Here is a 15972-nt window from a genome sequence, read left to right on the forward strand (position 1 = left end):
TGGGCGAACGACGGGAATTGAACCCGCGCATGGTGGATTCACAATCCACTGCCTTGATCCACTTGGCTACATCCGCCCCTTATCCAGCTAAAGGATTTTCTCTTTTTTCCATTCATCATTATTCTATTTATTCTGACCTCCATACCTCGATCGAGATAGTGGACATAGGATGCCACTCTTTAAAATGAAAAAAAGGAGTAATCAGCTGTGACACGAAAAAAAACGAATCCTTTTGTAGCTCGTCATTTATTGGCAAAAATCGAAAAGGTTAATATGAAGGAGGAGAAAGAAATTATAGTAACGTGGTCCCGGGCATCTAGCATTCTACCCGCAATGGTTGGCCATACAATCGCGATTCATAATGGAAAGGAACATATACCTATTTACATAACAAATCCTATGGTAGGTCGCAAATTGGGGGAATTCGTGCCTACTCGGCATTTCACGAGTTATGAAAGTGCAAGAAAAGATACTAAATCTCGTCGTTAACTGAATTCAGAATAGAAAGATTCAGAATAAACAAAGAAATACCCAATATCCTGTTGGAACAAGATATTGGGTATTTCTGGCTTTCCTTCTTTCAAAAATTCCTATATGTTTAGTAGAAAAACCTTATCCATTAAGAGATGGAACTTCAAGAGCAGCTAGGTCTAGAGGGAAGTTGTGAGCATTACGTTCGTGCATTACTTCCATACCAAGATTAGCACGGTTGATGATATCAGCCCAAGTATTAATAACGCGACCTTGACTATCAACTACAGATTGGTTGAAATTGAATCCATTTAGGTTGAATGCCATAGTACTAATACCTAAAGCAGTGAACCAGATCCCTACTACAGGCCAAGCAGCCAAGAAGAAGTGTAAAGAACGAGAGTTGTTGAAACTAGCATATTGGAAGATTAATCGACCAAAATAACCGTGAGCAGCCACAATGTTATAAGTCTCTTCTTCTTGACCAAATTTGTAACCCTCATTAGCAGACTCATTTTCAGTGGTTTCCCTGATCAAACTAGAGGTTACCAAGGAACCATGCATAGCACTGAATAGGGAACCGCCGAATACACCAGCTACACCTAACATGTGAAATGGATGCATAAGGATGTTGTGCTCCGCCTGGAATACAATCATAAAGTTGAAAGTACCAGATATTCCTAAAGGCATACCATCAGAGAAACTTCCTTGACCAATAGGATAAATCAAGAAAACAGCAGTAGCAGCTGCAACAGGAGCTGAATATGCAACAGCAATCCAAGGGCGCATACCCAGACGGAAACTAAGTTCCCACTCACGACCCATATAACAAGCTACACCAAGTAAGAAGTGTAGAACAATTAGCTCATAAGGACCGCCATTGTATAACCATTCATCAACAGATGCAGCTTCCCAAATTGGGTAAAAATGCAATCCGATCGCCGCAGAAGTAGGAATAATAGCACCAGAAATAATATTGTTTCCATAAAGTAAAGAACCAGAAACAGGCTCACGAATACCATCAATATCTACTGGAGGAGCAGCGATGAAGGCGATAATAAATACGGAAGTTGCGGTCAATAAGGTAGGGATCATCAAAACACCGAACCATCCGATGTAAAGACGGTTTTCGGTGCTAGTTATCCAGTTGCAGAAGCGACCCCACAGGCTTGTACTTTCGCGTCTCTCTAAAATTGCAGTCATGGTAAGATCTTGGTTTATTCAAATTGCAAGGACTCCCAAGCACACGTATTAACTAGAAAGAATATAGATAATAGAAGGCTTGTTATTTAACAGTATAACATAGTCTATATACCAATGTCAACCAAGCCAGCCCCAACGATTGGATTTCCATATAACTTCATTTCCCAAATCCAAAAATTTGGGAAATGAAGTGAGTAAAAATTCAAAACTCAGATTGCTCTTTTCTATTTTGCATATGGGTTGCCCGGGACTCGAACCCGGAACTAGTCGGATGGAGTAGATAATTCTTCCTTGTTACAATAAAAAAAACCCCTCCCCAAATCGTGCTTGCATTTTTCATTGCACACGACTTTCCCTATGTAGAAATAGCCAATTTCTATTCCGAAGAGGAAGGCCACTAATTTTTAAATTAATTCACCTACTATGGAACATTTCAGAATGGAAAATGTGCAAGTTTTATCTTGATATCGATCTTTTCTAGTTTATTAGTTTTGTCTAATGATTAATTAAGAGTAAGAGGATTCACCAGGTCATTGATACGGATAATATCCAAATACCAAATACGCTCACTGTGTGATCCATTGAAAGAAAAGTGAGTTGTTTTGGTTTTGGCGAACATCAAAGAAAAAACTTGCTCTTCTTCCGTAAAAAATTCTTCTAAAAATACCGAACCCAATCGTTTCATAAAAGTTCGTACCGTACTTTTATGTTTACGAGCTAAAGTTCTAGCACATGAAAGTCGAAGTATATATTTTAGTCGATACAAAGTCTGTTTTTTCGAAGATCCACTATGATAATGAAAAAGATTTCTACATATCTGACCAAAACGATCAAGAATATCCCAATCTGATAAATCGGTCCAAACGGGTTTACTAATAGGATGCCCTGATCCAGTACAAAATTGAGCTTTTGATAAGGATCCAATGAGGGGAGTAGCAGGGACTGTGGTATCGAATTTTTTCATTCGAGTATCTATTAGAAAAGAATTCTCCAGCATTTGATTCCTTACTAACAAAGTATTTATTGGTACACTTGAAAGGTACCCCAGGAAATCGAAGCAAGAGTTTGTTAATTGGTTTAGGCGGATCCTTTGTGGTTGAGTCCAAAAAGAGATAAAATATTGTGAGAAATTGACAAGGTAAGATTTCCATTTCTTCTTCAAAAGAAGAGTTCCTTTTGATGCAAGGATTGCCTTTCCTTGATATCGAACATAATGCATAAGAGGATCCATAAAGAACCATATGGTTTTCCGAAAAAACCCTGGGTACATTACCCCAAAATGTTCCATCTTCCCAGAAAAGTGGATTCGTTCCAGAAAGGTTCCAGAAGATGTTAATCGTAAGCAAGAAGATTGTTTACGAAGAAAGAACAAGAAAAATTCATATTCTGATACATAAGAGTTATATAGGAATCGAAATAGTCTTTTATTTTCTTTTTTCAAAAGAAAAAAAGATTTCATTGAAGTAATAAGACTATTCCAATTCGAATAATAGTTGAGAAAGAATCGCAATAAATGCAAAGATGGAACATCTTGAATCCGGTATTCAAGGAGTTGAACCAGGATTTCTAAATGGATAGGATAGGGTATTTCTATATGTGATAGATAATGTAAATGCAAAAATTTGTCTTCTAAAAAGGGAAATATTGAATGAATAGATTGTAAATTTTGAAACTTTAGTATTTCTTTTTCTTCCGTACAAGATAGTTGCCCTAGCGAAAGTGGGATTTCTACAACGATCGCAAACCCCTCAGATAGAATCTGAGAATAAAACTCAGAATAAAAATAATTGCTGTGATCCAACAATCGATCTTGGTTAGGCTGATTAACCGAATTAATCCCAAAATTCTGCTGATACATTCGAATAATTAAACGTTTCACAAGTAGTGAACTAAATTTCTTGTTATTACAACCAAAAATTTCCACAGGCTCGGCACCATTTAATCCATAATCATGGGCAAATGCATAAATATATTCCTGAAAGAGAAGGGGATAGACGAAGTATTGTTGACGAGATTTCTGTTTTTCTGAATACCCCTCGAATTTTTCCATTTGTATTTCTACTTGAATCAGAGAAAAAAATGATACATAGTGCAATATGGTCAGAACAAGGTGTTGCATAATACAAACCCTGGAAAGAAAGGAAGTCTAATCCATAGATCTTTTTCCGCTCCTTTTCTATCCAATTAGTTTATGTTTGTTCTAATTACAAAACAAACAAGAACAAATCTTTTATTTTTGCGGGCCAATCGCTCTTTTGACTTTGGAATACAGTCTCTTTATCAATATACTGTTTCTTTTACACATTCAATTCATAACATCCCTTTTCAATCCATAATCAAGAATAATTAGGATTTCTAAAAAAAAAGTAAAGGGTCCACTCATAGGAAAACCTAACCTTTCCCCGCATCAGGCACTAATATTTTTAACGTCTAATTAGATCGGGGAATTCTTCCAATTAATTTTTATTTTATCAGAATTAGAGCCAGGCTCTATCCATTTATTCACTAGACCCAGAAAATCGAAATTTTTTTAAAAAAAAAGAAATTAATTTTATTACGACATGCTATTTTTTCCATTCATTACCTTTGAGGATCAGTCGTGGTCTTCTAGACTCTACCAAGAGTCTGGACGAATTTGTTGCTTCATCCAAATGTGTAAAAGATCATAGTCGCACTTAAAAGCCGAGTACTCTACCATTGAGTTAGCAACCCAGATAAAATAGGATCTCTTAGACACGATCGAAATCCAAAAATCGATGGAATTACACCGGACGCTCCTGTCAAAACATTGAATTAGCAAGACATCAAAAGAAAGATTTTCCATTAAAAACACTCAAATACCAAAATGAACTGATCCCGTTCAATTTCACTAAGGGCCCCAATCACAATGGCAAAATTGTCATTTTTTTAGCAATTTTTATTTGAGAGTACATGCAAGGGGGGCAACCCTATCATTTGAGCGAAGTGTAGACAGAAATACCTAATATGGAGTGATGATAAAGAGACCCAGCTATCTACAAATTCTATTTGTTTAATAGACCTTTGTCAATGGAAATACAATGCAATTAGATACAAAAAGGAAATAAAATAAGGACTTTTGTTGGATTGGCACGACATAAATGCAACAAAAAAACTCCTACTTTTTTATTCATTTAGTTCTTCAATTAACTCAAAGTTCGTTCTTTATCTTTAAAGAATTCTGCTTTCCTTAAAATATCATAAACTGTTCTTGTAGGTTGAGCACCCGTTTCAAGGAAATAGAGAATAGCTGGAACATTTAAACAAGTTTGATTCTTTATTGGATCATAAAAACCCACTTTTTGAAGATCTCTTCCTTCTCTTCGAGATCGAACATCAATTGCAACGATTCGATAGATAGCTTATTGGGATAGATGTAGATAAACAACCCCCCCCTAGAAACGTATAGGAGGTTTTCTCCTCATACGGCTCGAGAAAATGATTCTAATTTCTGTCTATAATTAGATAGAAATTAGATTATGACTTGCATTAATTTCCTTAAAGAAAAGAAAAAACAAATTTCATTTATACTCATGACTCAAGTTGGCTAATTTTGACTGACAGACTTCAAAAGAAAAACCCTTCGAAATTTTTTGAGTCGTCTCTAAACTCTTTTCTTTATCTCATCTCGAACAAATTTACTTTTATTCCTTATTCTGATCTAATTCTATTGTTGAGACGGTTGAAAATCGTGTTTACTTGTTCTGGAATCCTTTATCTTTGATTTGTGAAATCCTTGGGTTTAGACATTACTTCGGAAATTCCTATTCTTTTTTCTTTCAAAAGAGTAGCAACATACCCTTTCTTTTTTCTTATTTCCTTCGATAAAGCATTTCACTCTTCTATAGAAATCAAATATGAACGATTGATTCAGATAGACTTTTAATCGAAAAAGTTTTTCCAATCTTCCAAAATTTGACTTTTTCTTTTTTTAACCTTTTTATTTCTATATTAAGGATAGACTGACAAAGTTGGCCTAATTTATTAGTTTTCACTAACCCTAGATTCTTTCCCTTGATAAAAAAGAAATTCTGTCCTCTCGAGCTCCATCGTGTACTATTTACTTTACTTACAAACAACCCAGCGCAAATTAGGTTCGGGACAAATAGAACAGACTATGTCGAGCCAAGAGCATTTTCATTACTATGGAAAATGATGGATAGAAAAATCCACAATCGATCATGTCCTTCAAGTCGCACGTTGCTTTCTACCACATCGTTTTAAACGAAGTTTTACCATAACATTCCTCTAATTTCATTGCAAAATGGTATCGAGAATTGATCCAATATGGAAGGAATCATGAATAGTCATTGCTTTTGTATACTAATTCAAACTTGCTATCTATGGAGAAATATGGATAAAAGAAATAAGTATTTATCGGGGAACACTCTGCAAAGATCCAATTTATTTAAATTCATATTCTATCATATGAATGAAACATAGTTCGAAAAAGAAGAATAAAATAGTTTGCTTAAGACTTATTTATTTTATTATTTCATTTCCATTCTCAACAGAGAACTCAAGATGATCAATCCTGAAATGAGAAGGATCGACTCTTCCCCAACAAATAAACTATCAACCTCATTTTTCTGTAACAAAAACAATTAACTATTAACCAAATAAGCTATTAACCAAATAAGCTATGCCAATGAAAAGATTGGTAGTTTTAGTTATAAAATTCTCCCACTTCTTCGACTCGAATAACAAAAGAAAGAAATTTTTTTTGTAAAGTAAAATTAAGGTCTTTGCTTTTACTTATAGCATTCTTTCTTTTAGGTAAAAGAAAGAACTCCAAATAAAAAAGTAAAAAAGTACGATTTGAAAGTCGAGTAAACAGAATATATGAATTTATCTCTAATCCTCACATTCCATTGATTTAGAAATGGATATTTGCAAATCAGATAATACCTAAAATAGAAAAATCGAGTCCCTATGCGTAGAATGGAAACCTTTTTCTTTTTCTCGCGCCGATCTTGGTCAAAAGTTTTAAGGCCTGTGCTGAAACTAAAATTTTGTGTCGTGCAGGGCACAATACGATTCTATCTTTCGCTTCATCAGAAAAAATCTGGGACGGAAGGATTCGAACCTCCGAGTAACGGGACCAAAACCCGCTGCCTTACCACTTGGCCACGCCCCATTTCGTTTCACTAATAAACACTATTATTTTAATATATTATTCGTCAATCCCACTTCAATTACCTAAAAAATGAGGGATATTTTCTTGCTAGGATTCTAGACATGCGGATAATATAGAATCCAAAAAATGCATTGATCATTACATGGAATTCTATTAAGATATTATATGAAAGTCGAATTTCTTCCATTCTCATTTGAGAATGCGAATACAAGGAGGTATTTTGTGTTTGGGAAAGTCCGAAGAAAAAAGGATTTGGAATCCACCTTTTCTTTTGCTTTTTCCCTTAGAAAAATAACTCAATCAAAATCCAATTATCTACTCTACAAGAACGAAATGCTTGTTATGCCTAATATACTTAGTTTAACCTGTATCTGTTTTAATTCTGTTCTTTGTCCGACTAGCTTTTTCTTCGCCAAATTACCCGAAGCTTATGCCATTTTCAACCCAATCGTGGATGTTATGCCTGTCATACCTGTACTCTTTTTTCTATTAGCGTTTGTTTGGCAAGCCGCTGTAAGTTTTCGATGAAATCTTTACTATTCCGTCTGCCAAATTGAATAAATGGATAAGAGCCGAGAAGTCTTATATTATGAACCTTCGATTCTAAAATTTAAATTCTTCTACATTGAATGTATAGCTGCAGCAATAAATTGGGATCCGCCTTTCTACCCCCTGCGCCTACGTTGAGCAGGTACCTTTAGGTACCCACACAATACCTAAACTAATGATAAGAGTGCTTATTATAAAGCAATTCTTGCAATTTTTTTAAGAATTGATTTTTGCATTTTTAGGTGTCAAAATAAACAAAACCCATCCTAGTGGATCTGTGTAGTAAGGAAAAATGGGTAATCTATTCCTTAACAAAAAAAATCTTGGAGATTATGTAATGCTTACTCTCAAACTTTTTGTTTATACAGTAGTGATATTCTTTGTTTCCCTCTTTATCTTTGGATTCTTATCTAATGACCCAGGACGTAATCCTGGGCGTGAAGAGTAAAAATCCAAAATTTGTGGGAATTAAATTGGATTTATTTCGTACATTTATCGATGAGAAAATCCGGGGGTCAGAATTCCTTACAATTTGAAAGTCCCAAATGATCCGAGGGGGCGGAAAGAGAGGGATTCGAACCCTCGGTACAAAAAAATTGTACAACGGATTAGCAATCCGCCGCTTTAGTCCACTCAGCCATCTCTCCTCGTTCTAAATCGAAAGGTTTTCGTGATATGACGGAGGCAAGAAATAACGATTGCAAAAAATCCTTCCTTTTTCTTTCATTTCAAAAGTGCATAAAAATTATATTGCCAATTCCATTTTAATTATATTCTTTTTTCTTAATGTTAATAAAAAAAAGAAGAAAATTCTTGTTTTTTCTTTCCAAAATTCGATATAGGCTGAGAGACAATCAGATAAATTTTCTCTTCAGCGGGCAGTTCCATATAGGATTTGTTAGAATAAAACAAGCAGGTTATAATTTATCCACAAAGCAAAAAAGGTTCTTATCAAAGCCACAATAAAATTGGAAAGAAAGATAAAGTAAGTAGACCTGACCCCTTGAATAATGCCTCTATCCGCTATTCTGATATATAAATTCGATGTGGATGAAATTGGTGTATAAGCGGATTTTTGTATTTCCTTAGACTTAGATCGCGCAAGGCAAGAATTTTTCGCTATTTACGATTTCATATTCTTGTTACTAGACGTTCTATAGGAATAAGAAGAAATCGCAACTCTTTTCCGTTACACATAAAAAGGGTTTCAAAAGTCAATTTTGCTTTTCAATATCTTTCTTTTTTTTTCAGAATCCTATTCTATTTTTGTTCTTCCACCCATGCAATAGAGAGCGAATGAGAAAAGAGGGGTTAGGCTTTGAAATAGGAATCATGGAATAATGCTGAATTCAAATGTTTATTTCTTTATTTCTATGAAATTCGTGGATTTACCACAACCTTGGTTGTGACCCCATAGATAAAAATGCAAAATTTCTATCTTCGAGACCATTGAAAAAGGGCATTGAACGAGAAAGAAATCGTCCACAGATAATCAAACTATCGTATGCCCTGGAAGTAATATGAGGTGCTCGGAAATGGTTGAAGTAATTGAATAGGAGGATCACTATGACTATAGCCATTGGTAGAGTTACTAAAGAAGAAAATGATCTATTTGATATTATGGACGACTGGTTACGAAGGGACCGTTTCGTTTTTGTAGGATGGTCCGGCCTATTGCTCTTTCCTTGTGCTTATTTCGCTTTAGGGGGTTGGTTTACAGGGACTACTTTTGTAACTTCTTGGTATACCCATGGATTGGCTAGTTCCTATTTGGAAGGTTGCAATTTCTTAACCGCGGCGGTTTCCACTCCTGCCAATAGTTTAGCACACTCTTTGTTGCTACTATGGGGCCCGGAAGCACAGGGGGATTTTACTCGTTGGTGTCAATTAGGTGGTCTGTGGACTTTTGTCGCTCTCCATGGGGCTTTTGCACTAATAGGTTTCATGTTACGTCAATTTGAACTTGCTCGGTCTGTTCAATTGCGGCCTTATAATGCAATTTCATTCTCTGGTCCAATCGCAGTTTTTGTTTCCGTATTCCTTATTTATCCACTGGGACAATCTGGTTGGTTCTTTGCGCCGAGTTTTGGCGTAGCAGCTATATTTCGATTTATCCTTTTCTTCCAAGGATTTCATAATTGGACGTTGAACCCATTTCATATGATGGGAGTTGCCGGAGTATTAGGCGCAGCTCTGCTATGCGCTATCCATGGGGCTACCGTAGAAAACACTCTATTCGAAGATGGTGATGGTGCAAATACCTTCCGCGCTTTTAACCCAACTCAAGCTGAAGAAACTTATTCAATGGTCACTGCTAACCGCTTTTGGTCCCAAATCTTTGGTGTTGCTTTTTCCAATAAACGTTGGTTACATTTCTTTATGCTATTTGTACCCGTCACCGGTTTATGGATGAGTGCTATTGGCGTAGTTGGCCTGGCTCTGAACCTACGTGCCTATGACTTCGTTTCCCAGGAAATCCGTGCAGCGGAAGATCCTGAATTTGAGACTTTCTACACCAAAAATATTCTTTTAAACGAGGGTATTCGTGCGTGGATGGCAGCTCAGGATCAGCCTCATGAAAATCTTATATTCCCTGAGGAGGTTCTACCACGTGGAAACGCTCTTTAATGGAACTTTCGTTTTAGCTGGTCGTGACCAAGAAACCACCGGCTTTGCTTGGTGGGCTGGGAATGCCAGACTTATCAATTTGTCCGGTAAACTACTTGGAGCTCATGTAGCCCATGCCGGATTAATCGTATTCTGGGCCGGAGCAATGAACCTATTTGAAGTGGCCCATTTCGTACCAGAAAAGCCCATGTATGAACAAGGGTTAATTTTACTTCCGCACTTAGCTACTCTAGGTTGGGGAGTAGGGCCAGGGGGAGAAGTTCTAGATACTTTTCCTTACTTTGTATCTGGAGTACTTCACATAATTTCCTCCGCAGTCTTAGGCTTCGGTGGCATTTATCACGCGCTTCTGGGACCCGAGACTCTTGAAGAATCTTTTCCATTCTTTGGTTATGTATGGAAAGATAGAAATAAAATGACTACAATTTTGGGTATTCACTTAATTTTGTTAGGTCTAGGTGCTTTTCTTCTAGTACTCAAGGCTCTTTATTTTGGCGGCGTATATGATACCTGGGCCCCCGGGGGGGGGGATGTAAGAAAAATTACCAATTTGACCCTTAGTCCCGGTGTTATATTTGGTTATTTACTAAAATCCCCTTTTGGGGGAGAAGGATGGATTGTTAGTGTGGATGATTTAGAAGATATAATTGGGGGACATGTATGGTTGGGTTCCATTTGTGTACTTGGAGGAATTTGGCATATCTTAACCAAACCCTTTGCATGGGCTCGCCGTGCCTTTGTATGGTCTGGCGAAGCTTACTTGTCTTATAGTTTAGCTGCTTTATCCGTTTTTGGTTTTATCGCTTGTTGTTTTGTCTGGTTCAATAATACGGCTTATCCAAGTGAGTTTTACGGACCCACTGGGCCAGAAGCTTCTCAAGCTCAAGCATTTACTTTTCTAGTTAGAGACCAGCGTCTTGGAGCTAATGTAGGGTCTGCCCAAGGACCGACGGGTTTAGGTAAATATCTAATGCGTTCCCCAACGGGAGAGGTTATTTTTGGAGGGGAAACTATGCGTTTTTGGGACCTTCGTGCTCCGTGGTTAGAACCTCTAAGGGGCCCCAACGGTTTGGACTTGAGTAGGTTGAAAAAAGACATCCAACCTTGGCAAGAACGACGTTCGGCAGAATATATGACCCATGCTCCTTTAGGCTCTTTAAATTCCGTGGGTGGCGTAGCTACCGAGATCAATGCAGTTAATTATGTCTCTCCTAGAAGTTGGTTAGCGACTTCCCATTTTGTTCTAGGATTCTTCTTTTTTGTGGGCCATTTGTGGCATGCAGGGAGAGCCCGAGCTGCTGCAGCAGGCTTTGAAAAGGGAATTGATCGTGATTTGGAACCTGTTCTTTACATGACCCCTCTTAACTAAGATTTTTTGATTGTTCTACTTTTTTTCTGTTCTGGCTCGGTTATTTCATCTAGCCGAGCCATTCATGCTTTTTTATGAAAAAATGATATAAGCGGGCGAAAAACATAGATAGAAAGAAACAAATGTATTCAATAAACAAAAGGAGAGAGAGGGATTCGAACCCTCGATAGTTCCTAGAACTATACCGGTTTTCAAGACCGGGGCTATCAACCACTCAGCCATCTCTCCACAGCCCAATCCCTATTTTATTCCTACAAATAGAACATAGCTATATGAAATGATCTACTAATCTCAGATGCAAGTCCACTTTCGATATATCTCTGTATACTGTATACACGGATACAGAATCCGCTATATCCGTTTGTGAAATAAAGGCTAAATCCCCTCCCCTCAACTCCATATCCAAATAAAAGCGGTAAGGAAAAAGTTTTAATAAAGAGAAGAATCCATGGATTCATGATTAAACCCCTCCTACTTCTTGTATTTTCGTACAATTTTGATTAAGTGAGGGATCAAATAGAAATATGTAGTCAACTTTATTTGAAGGTAGTTTGGAGGATTTTAAATATGACTATTGCTTTCCAATTAGCTGTTTTTGCATTAATTGCGACTTCCTCAGTCTTAGTAATTAGTGTACCCCTTGTATTTGCTTCTCCTGATGGTTGGTCAAATAATAAAAACGTTGTATTTTCCGGTACATCATTATGGATTGGATTAGTCTTTCTGGTAGCTATTCTGAATTCTCTCATTTCTTGAATTTGTTTAGTATTTAGTAGCCCGATATAAAATAAATAAAAAGAAAGGCCCTTTTTCGAAAAAATTCTGATTTTGATACACATTAAAATGCTATTTTCGTTCCGAATTATTAGCTCTTCTCCTTCATTATTATGAAATTCTATTGCCATTAGAATAAGACAATTAATAAAAAGAAAACTCTAATAGAAAATGAAACGGTCGACCCAGACATAGACGGTCGACCCAGGTGGATATACCCTATAAAATATAGGCCGTAGCGGGCGTAGTTCAATGTAGCGAGCGTAGTTCAGTGGTAAAACATCTCCTTGCCAAGGAGAAGATACGGGTTCGATTCCCGTCGCTCGCCACCTTAATTTAGTATATTAAATTAAGTAGTTGTTAGTCTAGTACTGTACCCCTTCCTATCTTATCCTTCCTTTGCACCCGATTCAAAAAAAAGGGTATAGGCTATGCTTTTCTTTCATTTTTTTTTAGGGTTGGATATAGCCCTCTACCATATCTATACAAATAGAATAGTCCATTTATACGGACTGCTAAGTGCGGAGACGGGAATCGAACCCGTGACCTCAAGGTTATGAGCCTCGTGAGCTACCAAACTGCTCTACTCCGCTCTGTAGGGCCGAAAACAGGTGGACGAAAGAAAAAGGTTGAATACAAGTCTCTACCATGTCTAGACAAACAAATGGAATAGTCTTTTTCTACAAAATGGAGCGGGTAGCGGGAATCGAACCCGCATCGTTAGCTTGGAAGGCTAGGGGTTATAGTCGACGTTGGTTGATTTTTTTTAACGTCTCTAATTCAAAACCGAACATGAAATTTTGATTTCATTCGGCTCCTTTATGGATATTCTCACCACTTAACATCTATGTCAGCTTTTCTGTCTGAATGGAACCAAAGCTCTCTGCTTTCTAGATGATCCCTATAGAGTAGGAGATAGAAATTCTCCTAAATATCTATCTAATCTACTTACTTCGTTCCCTAATTTCATTCAAGAGATCCTGAGGAAAAGAGTTGGGTTTCCACCGAGCTGAAACAATATAATATACTCACGGTTCTAGTAAACCAAAACCATCGTTTTTTAGCTATTGGGCTTCCATTTCCTACAAAACAAAAGAAGATTTAGTTACGATTGGAAATAAATTTTTTTGTATCTTCATCCATAGATCCTTTACTCATATTTATTCAATCGGAATACTTACGCGACTCTGTACTCATAATCGAATTTGTATTTTTGCAAATTTAATTAGTCTTTGGATACTAATCGCGAGAATGTATATTCTTCCTCAATATGCTATTGAGAGGAAAAGGATTAAACCCTTTATAAGAACTAAAGTTTTCATCGGAATATGAATATAAAAAAACTTAAGGATGCCTTAAGTATATCATTTCAAATTCAGTTATTAATAGAACGAATCACACTTTTACCACTAAACTATACCCGCTACATGTAGATTATGATACCAATGCTACCCTTTGTCAAGGGTAGCCATTCGAGAAGGAGGCTAATTCAACCTTATCAAATCAAAGTACTTCAATCGCGAGCCTTTACTTTAGGATTTAGATAGCCCCTCTCTAATCTGTAAAATACATCTCTTCTTACCATGCCAATTGTGTATGAACCAAATGTATGCATTTCGATTAGGATCTATTCTACGGTTATGACTACAAGGATCATTATTTGTGAGGACGTAAATGTGCCAGACTGTTGTAAGGAATAGTTTGATTATTCCTACAATATATCCCTTTCTTCCTTTTCTTTTTTGTTCAGAATTGAACAAATAAATTGGGAAAGATCTTTTCTTCCTCCACCGAGCCATAGGGAAGGAGTGAGATGACTTTAAAAAATTGAATGGACAGATTTACCTGATGAAAATTTACATCAGAGGACTCTGATGAGGACTCCTCAAACTCTTCATAAAGAGGATCCGGAAAGTCTCTGGTTAGTTCTTTTGCACTCAATTCTAGTTTATTAAATTCTTGTTTAAAAGAATCAAAGAAGATGAATCGAACTAAGAACACATAAAAAAGAGCATAGAGGACCATTACCAAAAGTTCCTCCTAAGAATCATATTGGGTATCTGTTTTTTCTAGTGTTCGGAAACGGAAAACCCTGAACCAGGAGGAGTTAGGTATGTAGGATATGGTTTTTCTTTTTTGTTGGGCAGGCAGTAGTATAATTTTTCTACTCTGCAGTATAAATTCGACTGCCAACTTTTTAACTCCAACATAGTTTGTTCCAAATCCACTAGAATCCTTGTAGAATAGTCGAGGACCCCATTTCCAAGGGGTACCTGTTGAAAATAATTTCAACAAATCCGTCCAAAACTTTTTAAGAAAAATTAAAAAGTTTTGAACTCGAAAGTTTTTCCAAAAGATGCCTGTTAAAAATTGTTTCAATCTCTCACCAAAACAAATAAGAAGTATATCACTGAAAATTAATACCCAGCCATATGGGTATATGAAGAGCGCAAATTCCTTTATACCCCACCCAATTAGAATTAGGGGAAATAAAACATAAATGGAGATAGTTCTCATCATAAGATCGGCCAATAGAAGAAAAAAGTCCCTAATTCTGCAGAACATTCTGAGCACATGAAAAGTGAATAGCCTAAAGATAAAAAAAAAGTCTATCATTTTTTTAACAGCAGTTCTTATTGCCCCTTTGGCATTTTTGGCCCATTGTTGTATCCGATTCAACAATTGATACATATTTGTTCTCCTCTTAAAAAAAAAATCTTCAAGTGTATCCGATATATATAATAATTTTTGAGTGTGTCAACTCTCTGTTTTTGTGCAAGTGGTAAGAGAGAATATGAAAGATTTTCTTATTTTTCTTTATTTTATCAAGATTTTATATATTATGTACATTAATATATACATATATTATGTACATTATGCAGTAGACCCATAATAGTAAACGAAAGTGGCTAATTATTGAATAAAAAGCCCTTTTAACTCAGTGGTAGAGTAATGCCATGGTAAGGCATAAGTCATCGGTTCAAATCCGATAAAGGGCTTTTCACTTAGTGGTAGAGTAATGCTTTGGTAAGACGGAAGTCATCGGTTCGAATCCGAGAAAGTACTTTTCTACAAAATAGATGCCGATATTTTTGGTCTGAACACTAAACGAAGCACAGAGTTTAAATTGCAAAAAAAAATGAAATTGGACTGTTTTTCCTGTTAGAGCAATCAAATCCATACCTGTACTGAACTAATCTAGATCTATTCTTATTCTATACCCTTTAAACGACTTAAAAAGTAGGGGATGATCCGTGAATTAACCTAACCCTCAACTAAAAAAAATCCTATGAAAGCATAACAGAAAAGTAGTAAAGACTCTTTCCTTTGATCTAGTTGAGTATATTGACAATTCCAAAAAACTGCTCATACTATCATTATAGTATAATGACGAGTGGTTGTATATGGCGCTATCGTCTAGTGATGCCCCTATCGTCTAGTGGTTCAGGACATCTCTCTTTCAAGGAGGCAGCGGGGATTCGACTTCCCCTGGGGGTAGGGAGTATTATAAAAAGAGGTTAATCATAGATTATCAAAAAGCCTAGAAAAAATTCTTCCTGGGTCGATGCCCGAGCGGTTAATGGGGACGGACTGTAAATTCGTTGACGATATGTCTACGCTGGTTCAAATCCAGCTCGGCCCAAAAATCTAGGGCTTCGTGAATATGAACTAAATCCATTATTTTGTATGGAAATCCATAGAAATAAAGGATAAAGAGAAATTTCTTATGGAAAGGCAGATTATCGTTTATTTTTAGGGATAAAAAATCGCAACATACTAGTTATGCCACTCTCACTATACCCACATATATGTGGGTATGTAG

The 15972-nt window shown here is 36.5% G+C and overlaps 9 protein-coding genes and 10 non-coding genes across 19 annotated transcripts; 10 read left to right on the forward strand and 9 right to left on the reverse strand. All coding sequences in view use genetic code 11, as the record gives it.

Moving 5' to 3' along the window:
• Positions 1 to 2: 2 nt before the first annotated feature.
• trnH-GUG lies at positions 3 to 77 on the reverse strand. Its single transcript has one exon. It is a non-coding gene; the product is annotated as a tRNA-His (tRNA).
• A 130-nt stretch (positions 78 to 207) lies between these two features.
• Positions 208 to 489, forward strand: rps19 (ribosomal protein S19). Its single transcript has one exon. It carries the CDS (start codon positions 208 to 210, stop codon positions 487 to 489), a length of 282 nt encoding a protein of 93 aa, YP_008815730.1.
• Positions 490 to 612: 123 nt separating this feature from the next.
• On the reverse strand, positions 613 to 1674 carry psbA (photosystem II protein D1). The gene has a single exon. It carries the CDS (start codon positions 1672 to 1674, stop codon positions 613 to 615), a length of 1062 nt encoding a protein of 353 aa, YP_008815731.1.
• Positions 1675 to 1902: 228 nt separating this feature from the next.
• Positions 1903 to 4394, reverse strand: trnK-UUU. Its single transcript has 2 exons — positions 4357 to 4394; positions 1903 to 1935 (listed from the first exon to the last, which is right to left on the reverse strand). It is a non-coding gene; the product is annotated as a tRNA-Lys (tRNA).
• matK (maturase K) lies at positions 2177 to 3724 on the reverse strand. Its single transcript has one exon. The coding sequence runs from the start codon at positions 3722 to 3724 to the stop codon at positions 2177 to 2179; it is 1548 nt and encodes a 515-aa protein (YP_008815732.1).
• Positions 4395 to 4838: 444 nt separating the features above from the next.
• rps16 (ribosomal protein S16) lies at positions 4839 to 5931 on the reverse strand. The gene is made up of 2 exons: positions 5892 to 5931; positions 4839 to 5056 (listed from the first exon to the last, which is right to left on the reverse strand). The coding sequence occupies exons 1-2, from the start codon at positions 5929 to 5931 to the stop codon at positions 4839 to 4841; spliced, it is 258 nt and encodes an 85-aa protein (YP_008815733.1).
• Positions 5932 to 6756: 825 nt separating this feature from the next.
• trnQ-UUG lies at positions 6757 to 6829 on the reverse strand. Its single transcript has one exon. It is a non-coding gene; the product is annotated as a tRNA-Gln (tRNA).
• A 342-nt stretch (positions 6830 to 7171) lies between these two features.
• psbK (photosystem II protein K) lies at positions 7172 to 7357 on the forward strand. Its single transcript has one exon. The coding sequence runs from the start codon at positions 7172 to 7174 to the stop codon at positions 7355 to 7357; it is 186 nt and encodes a 61-aa protein (YP_008815734.1).
• A 313-nt stretch (positions 7358 to 7670) lies between these two features.
• Positions 7671 to 7826, forward strand: psbI (photosystem II protein I). Its single transcript has one exon. It carries the CDS (start codon positions 7671 to 7673, stop codon positions 7824 to 7826), a length of 156 nt encoding a protein of 51 aa, YP_008815735.1.
• A 111-nt stretch (positions 7827 to 7937) lies between these two features.
• On the reverse strand, positions 7938 to 8025 carry trnS-GCU. Its single transcript has one exon. It is a non-coding gene; the product is annotated as a tRNA-Ser (tRNA).
• Positions 8026 to 8944: 919 nt separating this feature from the next.
• psbD (photosystem II protein D2) lies at positions 8945 to 10006 on the forward strand. The gene has a single exon. The coding sequence runs from the start codon at positions 8945 to 8947 to the stop codon at positions 10004 to 10006; it is 1062 nt and encodes a 353-aa protein (YP_008815736.1).
• psbC (photosystem II CP43 chlorophyll apoprotein) lies at positions 9954 to 11375 on the forward strand. Its single transcript has one exon. It carries the CDS (start codon positions 9954 to 9956, stop codon positions 11373 to 11375), a length of 1422 nt encoding a protein of 473 aa, YP_008815737.1.
• Positions 11376 to 11515: 140 nt separating this feature from the next.
• On the reverse strand, positions 11516 to 11603 carry trnS-UGA. The gene has a single exon. It is a non-coding gene; the product is annotated as a tRNA-Ser (tRNA).
• A 339-nt stretch (positions 11604 to 11942) lies between these two features.
• psbZ (no product string in file) lies at positions 11943 to 12131 on the forward strand. Its single transcript has one exon. The coding sequence runs from the start codon at positions 11943 to 11945 to the stop codon at positions 12129 to 12131; it is 189 nt and encodes a 62-aa protein (YP_008815738.1).
• Positions 12132 to 12406: 275 nt separating this feature from the next.
• On the forward strand, positions 12407 to 12477 carry trnG-UCC. Its single transcript has one exon. It is a non-coding gene; the product is annotated as a tRNA-Gly (tRNA).
• Positions 12478 to 12668: 191 nt separating this feature from the next.
• Positions 12669 to 12742, reverse strand: trnfM-CAU. Its single transcript has one exon. It is a non-coding gene; the product is annotated as a tRNA-Met (tRNA).
• Positions 12743 to 15076: 2334 nt separating this feature from the next.
• trnT-GGU lies at positions 15077 to 15148 on the forward strand. The gene has a single exon. It is a non-coding gene; the product is annotated as a tRNA-Thr (tRNA).
• Positions 15149 to 15574: 426 nt separating this feature from the next.
• Positions 15575 to 15647, forward strand: trnE-UUC. Its single transcript has one exon. It is a non-coding gene; the product is annotated as a tRNA-Glu (tRNA).
• Positions 15648 to 15708: 61 nt separating this feature from the next.
• trnY-GUA lies at positions 15709 to 15792 on the forward strand. Its single transcript has one exon. It is a non-coding gene; the product is annotated as a tRNA-Tyr (tRNA).
• The last annotated feature ends 180 nt before the right edge of the window (positions 15793 to 15972 follow it).

This window comes from Setaria italica, plastid (assembly GCF_000263155.2).
Source record: "Setaria italica plastid, complete genome".
NCBI lineage: Eukaryota > Viridiplantae > Streptophyta > Magnoliopsida > Poales > Poaceae > Setaria > Setaria italica.